General features: G+C 42.3%; 1 protein-coding gene across 3 annotated transcripts in view; it reads left to right on the top strand.

The window, feature by feature from the left end:
• Positions 1-521: 521 nt before the first annotated feature.
• Positions 522-9,433, top strand: part of mettl16 (methyltransferase 16, RNA N6-adenosine) — a 54,932-nt gene continuing 46,020 nt past the window's right edge. For 2 of the 3 annotated variants that reach the window (XR_010007137.1, XM_062983951.1), the window contains exons 1-2: positions 522-789; positions 8,628-8,830. Coding sequence is in view for 2 of the 3 variants with exons in the window: in XM_062983951.1 (XP_062840021.1) it covers positions 662-789; positions 8,628-8,830 (331 nt within the window). In the remaining variant the exon portion in view is untranslated. The remainder of the gene's footprint in view (positions 790-8,627; positions 8,831-9,433) is intronic. The other variant, XM_003222536.4, reaches the window with a different exon arrangement.

Below are 9,433 nucleotides of genomic sequence, written 5' to 3'. Positions count from 1 at the left end.
TACTTATTATGCAGTGCTTTTGACACGAAATAAATAAATAAATCAGGGCCGGCTAACATGTCCCAACAAAGGATTCCCCCAGGTAGGAAGCAGCCAGACCTTGAGGCTATTCAATGCTAATCAAGGTGACCAATTGCAACATTCACACCTGCTTCAAACTGACAAGAGTTCTTTCTCCCACTCTGGACATTCCACAGATATTGCCTAGTTTCCAACAGACCTCACAACCTCTGAGGATGCCTGTCATAGATGCAGGCGAAATGTCAGGAGAGAATGCTTCTGGAACCTGGCCGTACAGCCCGGAAAACTCCCAGCAACCCAAAGAAAGAGGAAGATGGTGAACTCCCAACCCCTGTTGCTCAAATCATAGAGCTGCGAAGGGACAGAATGAAGCCACAAGCTTTCGCTAGGACTAAACAAGCAAATGTGTCAGAGTCCAGCTCCACCCCGTCTTTCTCTCTTTGGAGGTCCACCATAGAGATCTGCGCCGGAAGTTGGGCCCGCAGGGGCTCCGCCTCTTCCCTTCCCTCTCCTAACTCCCTCCGCCTCTGTCTCTTTCCCTTTCGTCTCGCGTGCGTTTCTTGGCGAGGAGGGGAAGGGACTCCGGGGAGGTTCCTGCAGGCTTGGCCCTTTCACTGACGGGGCGCCTCTCCTCCTGGGAATGGCCCTCAACAAGTCCATGCACGCGAGGAACAGGTACAAGGACAAGCCGCCCGACTTCGCCTCCCTGGCCTCCAAGTACCCGGAGTTTAAGCAGCACGTGCAAATAAACCTGTCCGGGAGAGTGAGGTAGGCCAGCATCCGCGTGCATTGCAAATAGTATACACAGCCTCAGCTGCCAGCGAGTGAGGCTTTCCAAAAGCAAGGCAGTTAAAGCTCTGAGGGCCCTTCCAGACAGGCCCTATATCCCAGGATCTAGGATAGATGTGGGCGAAACGTCAGGAGAGAATGCTTCTGGAACAACAAGCCATCCCAGGATCTGATCCCAGATTTTCTACTTTAAACTGGATTATATGAGTCCCCACTACTAGGTTTTTGTTGTTTTTTTCGTGTCAGGAGCGACTTGACAAACTGCAAATTGCTTCTGGTGTGAGAGAATTGGCCGTCTGCTAGGACGTTGCCAAGGGGACGCCCGGATTTTTTTTGATGTTTTTACCATCCTTGTGGGAGGCTTCTCTCATGTCCCCGCATTGAGCTGATAGAGGGAGCTCATCCGCGCTCTCCCCAGGTGGGATTCGAACCTGGCAGCCTTCAGGTCAGCAACCCAACCTTCAAGTCACAAGGCGTTAACCCACTACTCCACCAGGGGCCCCACCCCACTGCCAGGTAATCTGGGATAAACATAAAACCTGGGATCAGATCCTGGGATATAGGGCCTGCCTGGAAGGGCCTTGAGTCTCCTGACATCAAAAGCAGGAATGGATGAAGATTAAGGGTGCTCCTACACTGTAGAATTAATGCAGTTTGATACCCCTTGGGCTGCCATGCCTCAAGGCTGTGGAATTGTCTGAGTTTTTTGATGAGACAACAGCACACTTTGGCAGAGAAGATTTTTCCAAACCGCAGAGCCCAAGAATCCATAGCATTGAACTCCTTGTAGTTCACACAGTACCAAACTGCATTAATTCTACAGTGTAAACGCAACAGGAATCGGGTATACAGATTGAGAGAATTGCAAAATATTGCCCACACCGTTGCTTTCTGACAATTCAAGGCAGACAAACTGCTAAAGGCACAAAACTATTGAAGGGGACAAGGGACAAGGACCTGATTTAATAAATAATGAAGAATAGAAGGTTTGATTAATAGATAGTAATAATATGAAGAATACAAGGTTTCACAACCTCTGAGGATGCCTGCCATAGATGTGGGCGAAACGTCAGGAGAGAATACTTCTGGAACATGGCTATACAGCCCGGAATACGTACAACAACCCAATACAAGGTTTGATTAATAAATAGTCTTTTAGGCCCCTTCCACACAGCTCTATAAAATCCCACATTATCTGCCCTGATATTCGGGTTATATGGTTGTGTGGAAGGGCCTTTGGTCACATAGATAAATCAGCTGAAGAACCTGGGAAATACCAGGACAGGAATGATGGCAGGATGCAGAAAGAAAGACCAGACAATAAATGACAGATGGAGGCAATAGTCTCAGGTGTAAGAAAGGAAGGAGGTTCAAAACAAAACTGACCAGATGTAAGGAAGGAAGAGGGTTCAAACAGAACTCCGAAAATCCAAATGAATTGTTGTAAATAACTGATTAAGGTTTTTTGGTTAAGAACAAAAAAGAAAAGAGGAAAGTAACATATAAAATTCCCTTTCAGCTTTGTGTATTGAGTGTATATGTCAAGAGTCAGACGCCAATTAGCGAACAAAAATAGAGTTTATTCAGCAGATAAGCCAAAAAGTAATGTTAACACAGAAAAAACCTTGAAACACTTCACTATCAGTGCTACAAGGGCAGTTCAAACAAAAATATAATTCAGCAACACAAGCAGGTAAAAACCAAGCTAAACAAACTTAGTGCAAACTGCACTTTCTGAGTCCAAGCCCTGCCAGCCGGCTCTGTAGTTTTCAAAGGAACAGTTCCCAAAAGAAAACACCAAATTGGTCAGGAAACAAACAAACAAACCAAGAATGCAGTAGACTGCTTCCACAATGTGGATAAAGCCGAAGACTCCAAAAGGATGGTGAAAAGACGTCGTCCGGGATTCCAAGGTCAGGTCAGGAGATAACAGCGGTGTCCAAAGAGCAAGCCAGGAGTCAAAAGCCGATAGTAGTCATCAATCACAGGGCAAAGGCAGTAGCAAGGTCAAATTCCGATCCAAGGTCTGAAGAGGGTGCAGTCATCCAAAACAGGTCCACGATAAGACACCGCGAGAGCCAAGCTAGGTGATAACAGCAGATTCAAATCATAGTCCAGGTCCAGTCTTCATGGAAACACAGAGATCCCAATGGCGCCTCAGCAACACCTTGCCACACGCAAAGTGCAGTGGCCAAACATTCCCATTTTATTCCCCTTCCTCCTGGGTGACCAAACACTCACACCCAAACACCAGGTGTCCCAAATCTACTCAGAGTCTGAACTCCACACAGCTAGAGCTCGTGGATCTGGAGTACCTAGCAATTCGTCGGAGTCCCAATCATCCTGCCCACACTTAGCCCCATGAACACTTAAAGAACCATCCTCCCTTCTCCAAGCATCCCAATTGGGATCAGCTCCTGCAGAAACCCCAGGTTCAGAAGTATCCATAGGCCCCAAATCCCCAGACATCTCCGGTGGCTGTGCCCATTCAGTGCCCGCTTCCCCAGCCACCACCTGTTCCTCAGCATCCATCTCCCCATCTGAATCTTCCTCAGAAGATCCCCCATATAACTCTCTAAGACGCTTCCTGCGCAACTCCTCCAGTGAACCCTCATCACGAGGGTTTTTTCTTCCTCTTCGAATTCCATCACCATCAACCATAATCCCCGAAGGCGCAGTCACAACAGTATATGACGCATAGATGAGGAGTTTTAATGATGATTTTTGAACTTGCATCTTATATCTAATCTTTGTTCTTAATATGGATTTTTTAATATGTGTATTTTAAAGAATGTTTCAGATGAATGTGTGTTTTAACAATATTGTAACCCGCCTAGAGCTGTGAGAAGAGGCAGGCAAGAAATAAATAAATACAGGATTATTATTATTATTGTCATTATTATTATTAACCAGGCCTCCATTTAGATTTGGGTCCCATCTCCCAAAATATATAATTATGTATGTTTATGCAAATATAGATATTCCAAAAAAAACCCACTTCTACTCCCAAGAATTTCCAGTAAGGGACACTCAACCCCCATATTTAGCTCAGTTACATGCAGTTAGGCCTGCTATCAATGAAAAGTAAATTTTAGCTTTATTTTCAGTTTAAATTGAATGAGTTTTATTTTCAGTTTAAATTTATAAGGCATAAATCAGAGCTGCATTTAGATTTGGGTCCCCATCTCCCAAGATATCTCATGTATGTTTGTGCAAATAGAGATATTCCAAAATCCAACCATCCCATCCCCCACCCCAAAAAATACTTTTAATCCAATTCTAGTCCATTTTCGGTAAGGGATACTCAACCTGTATTTAGCTCAGTTACATGCAGTTTGGCCAGAAGTTTTAAATTAAGGGCATGGGATGCAACCACTGAAATGTTAGGATTGTAACTCCCAGCAACCCTAGCCAACACAGGAAAGCCGGGAGTTGTTCAGCAACATTCCTACATCATATTGAAAGGCAGGGCATTTTATATAAATGTACGAATGGGGAACTATAATTGGAAAACCTCAACATCCTCACATTCAGACATGGGCAAGCACTAATATGCTGCTTCTTGGCTTTGAAAATTCCAACAGCAAATTAAAATCAACACCTGTTATAATGTTTAAAACATAAAACACAAAAAATCAGAAAATGCATAAATGAATAGTTGACAGATACAAATGTGGGAACAAGATGTGCCCATAAAATATTTGTTTCCCCACAAGGCCTGGGAAAATTGGCTTCAGGCTGTTCTGGTTTTGTTGTTGTGTTGTTGAGCCAGATAGAAGAATATGCAGCTGGCCAATTTTTCTTAATATACAGTGTGTGTCATTTTTAAAAATTTTACCTTTGAATATTGCAACTAAACATCAGTAATGAGGTTTGTGTAACATTCATTTTTATTTCAGTTTCATTGTTTGAAACCACTGAAAGCTGAATCAAGATTTGTTTCACTTTCCATTTCTTTCTTTTATGCTGTGCTTTACATGTCGCTCATTTGCAGAGTCATCCTGTGATCTTAGCTATACCAGTGATCATGAGGCTGGGTATTGTAAGCTTTTGAAGGGAGGATATGTGGCTTTTCTTTTCCCGTTCCATTCAGCCTCCGGAGTGCTGTCACACTAGACATTACAATACTGGATTGCATCCTTACATTCAGTGCTGTGGATGCATCATGTGACTAGTGCTGTTAAATTTGTTTCACTTTTATTGTTGTTGTTGTTATCTTTATATATACCCCACTTTTCTCCTCATGGGGACTCAAGGCAACTAACAGTCCACATTAAGCAAGTTTAAAAAGAGCAATACAAAAGTTTAAAAACAATTAAATAGTAATACCGGTAGAGTGGTAAAAACATAATTTAAATACAGTAAATACACTGTAAATGCCTTTAAAACTGATATTCCCCTAATCCCACCCAACCTCTGCAGAGCCTGCCCTTTACCCTCCCCCAAATGCCTGTTGCCCGAAGAGGGTCTTGACCTGCTTGCAGAAGGCCAGCAGGGATTGGGCCATCCTGGTCTCTCTTGGAAGGTAGTTCCACAGTGTGGGAGCAGCCACTGAAAAGGCCCCCTCCCTTGTTCCCACCAAATGTGCTTGAGCGGATGGTGGGACTGAAAGAAGGCCCTCCCCAGTAGATTGTAGATGTCTCCTAGGTTCATAGAAAGAGATACAGTCCTTCAGATAACCTCGATTGGAACTGTATAGCACTTTGTAAATCAAAGCCAGCACTTTGAATTGTCCTCGGAAACATGTTGGCAGCCAATGAAGCTGTCGCAACAGAGTTCTATGCTCCCTGTAGCGAGCCCCAATTCGCTGCTTGCTCTTTGAACCAACTAAAGTTTCTGAGCACTTTTCAAAGGCAGCCCCATGCAGAGAGCATATTACAGTCATCCAACCAGGATGTAACCAAGGTACGTATCACCGTGGCCAAATCCGACTTCTCCAGGAACGGGCGCACTAGCTTAACTATGAAAAAGCACTCCTGGACACTGCTGATACCTGGGCCTCCAGGTTCAGAGCCGAATCCAGAAGTACTCCCAAGTTGCGAACCTGTGTTTTCAGGGGGAATGTAAGCCCATTTAACACAGGCTGACTCCCTATTTCCAGATCTGTCTTACGACTGACTAGGAGCACCTTTGTCTTGTCTGGATTAAGCTTCAGGATACCATGGTCGATGGTATCAAAAGCCATTGACAGGTCAAGGAGAACCAACAGGGACACTACCCCTGCTCAGTTTTCTGCATAGGTCACCCACCAATGTGACCAAAGCTGTCTTCAAGAGCCCATATAGCAGGAAAAGAACTTTACTTTTGCTTCATCACCTGATCTAGACTTGACTTAGCCTCATAGAACCTCCATTATGTAGTGCATGGAATATTTGACAATGACTTGAGACCAGGTTTCAAATCTCTGCTAGGCCATGGAAACCCACCAGTTGATCTTGAGTAAGTCAGACTTTTTCAACTTTAAACGGGGGCAAAGACAAACCTCAAATCTTGCCAGGAAAACCCTGTGATAGGTTCACCTCGAAGGCACAATGCAGCAATAACATACAAAACTTATCTGAGAAGCAACTGGAAGAGATACAGGAGCCTTACCACAACAAGAAAGCGGTAATCTTACACACAGGATGGTTAGATTCAATATATTATTGCTGCTGTTCACATTGTGATTTGTTGCACACGTAAGCGTAAATTCCGTTGTTATTCCAACGCAGTACTAGATACTATTAAATTAATTGATGAATCCTGATTAAACAATTCGTGTGAACCCCATTCATAGTGTTTACTCTAATAAAGAGAAACAATAGGATTCAGGCCTTGGTCTTCACTGCATCACCAGGAAAAATGTGAAAAGATTTTTAAAATGAGGAAAAATATTTGTTGAAATTAATAACATACTATTGATTAATCTGGAGCCCCCGATGGCGCAGTGGGTTAAACTGCTGAGCTGTTGAACTTGCTGACCGAAAGGTTGGCAGTTTGAATCGGGAGAACACAGTGAGCTCCCGCTGTTAGCCCCAGCTTCTGCCAACCTAGCAGTTCAAAAACATGCAGATGTGAGTAGATCAATATGTACTGCTCAGACGGGAAGGTAATGGCGCTCCATGCAGTCATGCCAGCCACATGACCTTGGAGGCCTCTATGGACAACACTGGCTCTTCGACTTAGAAATGGAGATGAGCACCAACCCCCCAGAGTTGGATACAACTAGACTTTATGTCAAGGGGAAACTTTTACCTTTTACTGATTAATTTATGAAAAATCCAGATATAGCTTCTATTGAATTTTAGAGATATATGATTAAAATTAAAAAAGAGAATGAATATTTACTGCTTAACATTACTGCTTTAAGATTAATTATAGTCAAAAATTGAAAGAAAATTGTGAATACGAAATTGATTAGTACAAAGAGGTGTGGAACATTACAATAAACTATAAATTGACTTGTGAAATAAAATGCAAAAGGGGATTAACAAAAAGAAATGATTTTGACACAGTATGGGACAAACTCCTAGAAAATATATTTGTCAAAGAAAAAGAAATAAAACCAAATCATCATACATTGGCATTTTGGAGAAGAGGTCAATATAAGAATTATTAATATTAAGAATGAATACATGTCCCATGGGTGGTGGGTGAATGTAGAGATTAAATGTATAAAATATATGATTAATTGTTTAACTGCTTTATTGTATGTTCTGTGTCAATGTTAGTTGTGTGTGAGTTGTATAATTTATTTATTATGAATAAATACAAAAAATTAAAAACTCAGGAAAGACTGCTTCTTGGTGGATACTTGTCTGTGAAGAACCAGGAACTGTGAGAGTGTTCAGGAGGACCCCACATTTGTTGGCAGCAGAAGGATAGGTAGGAACCATAATTGGAAGGGTAGTGGGATACCAAACAAAGTGTATAATAAAAACCAAAAAGTCCAGGCTCTAAACCAAAGGGTGTAGTAAATGTGTAATTTTAAACAGATGTATGTATTTGAAGCAGGTGTGTGGAAAATAGTAAAAGTTTGGCATTTAAAGAGCTAAATTCACACAGTCCGCAGATTATTTATTCTGTGCTATGTGCCAGGATTGTCATCTTGCAGGAAAAAGAGACTGCCCATTCTTGGCTCCACAGATAGCAATGACTGGAGTGGTGTGGAAAACATTCACCATTTGCCCGCTTATGGTACAAGGTCCCCCTTTCTGAATTGTGTTCAGTGTGGGAAATATTGCTGTGAGACATTGAAACACTGCTGAAGGTCTAGGAAGAGAGAGCACTAAGAAGACAGCAGCAGTCAGTGAATCCTAGCTGTTTCCTCCAGGTGGCGAGGAACAGTGGGGATGGTGGTCTGGGCTGTCTTCCTTTCACTAACTCTAGTGACAACATGACAAGGACAAGTGGCCAACAGGACAGGGAACTTTAGGAATATAGGTACCTTCTTTATACTGAGTCAGATCGGAATGGAGAAAAGTTCTTTCTTTGGATTACAACTCCCAGAATCATTTATAGGGTTAGGAAATTATAGTCCAAAAACTTTTCCAAGCTTTGAATCAGACCATTTACCTATGTAGTTCAGTACTACCCACCCTGGCAATAGCAGCTTTTCAGGGTCACAATCAAAGAGTCTTCCCCACCATCTTGGAGATATCAGGTGTTGAACCTGGGAGTTTTTACTGATAAATAATGTATATACCGTTCTCGTAAGGCCTTTTTCTCACACATTCTCCAGTGCTTATTTGCAAGCCTAGCTACAATTCCAGTTTGTGTATGTTTTATTCTGTAAGATAACGTAAAACTTGAAGATATTTAGTTTATTTGTTTTTCAGTGTAAACTTCAAGGATCCAGAGGCAGTGAGAGCTCTGACGTGTACACTGCTGAAAGAAGACTTTGGGCTGCAAATTGACATACCATTAGAAAGGCTTATTCCAACAGTTCCCTTGAGATTAAACTATATCCACTGGGTTGAAGATCTGATTGCTCAGCAAGAGACTGCTGCTAAAGACTCTGTGATATGGGGAATAGACATAGGTAAGATGTACGATCGTGACTGGTTGAACACTTCCGTTGTCCCACTACACCCATCAGCATTTATGTCACTTGTACATGAGTTTAACTTTGCCTGCATGACATTTACTCATAATACAAAACTTGAAAAAAATGCCAGTACAAAATCAAGGATAATAGCTGTAGTACCTATACCAAAACCATTGTGTCATTGATCATAGGATGTCACAGTGTAACCAAACACCCAAGCCACTCATATCAACTCGGAGACATTGCTCTGATGTCTCACCGCTCAACATACAAACGGACTGCCTAGTGCAATGATAGCATAGCATTCTCAATTACGTGAACTGCTATAGCACCGACAGGAAGAAACTAAGCAATGAGATGTGTAAGAATCCCTGCTCATGGGATTAAAATCTCCTTTATTCTCCATTTACTGTAGCTTTACTTCATGTCAGAAAAACAGCTGAATTATTCATATTCCAATTTGTCCCTGTTTTATCAATTCTGCAATTGCTGGATTCCTCTCTCCTGTCAGAGATATATGTGAAATAGGCAAGATTCTTTTTGAATGGTGGCTTTAAATAAACATTGGGTTATTTGAACGGGCTTGCCTGCTGGTTA

This window comes from Anolis carolinensis, chromosome 6 (assembly GCF_035594765.1).
Source record: "Anolis carolinensis isolate JA03-04 chromosome 6, rAnoCar3.1.pri, whole genome shotgun sequence".
In the NCBI taxonomy this organism is placed as follows: Eukaryota; Metazoa; Chordata; class Lepidosauria; order Squamata; family Dactyloidae; genus Anolis; species Anolis carolinensis.
This window is presented reverse-complemented; position numbering and strand designations above follow the sequence as displayed.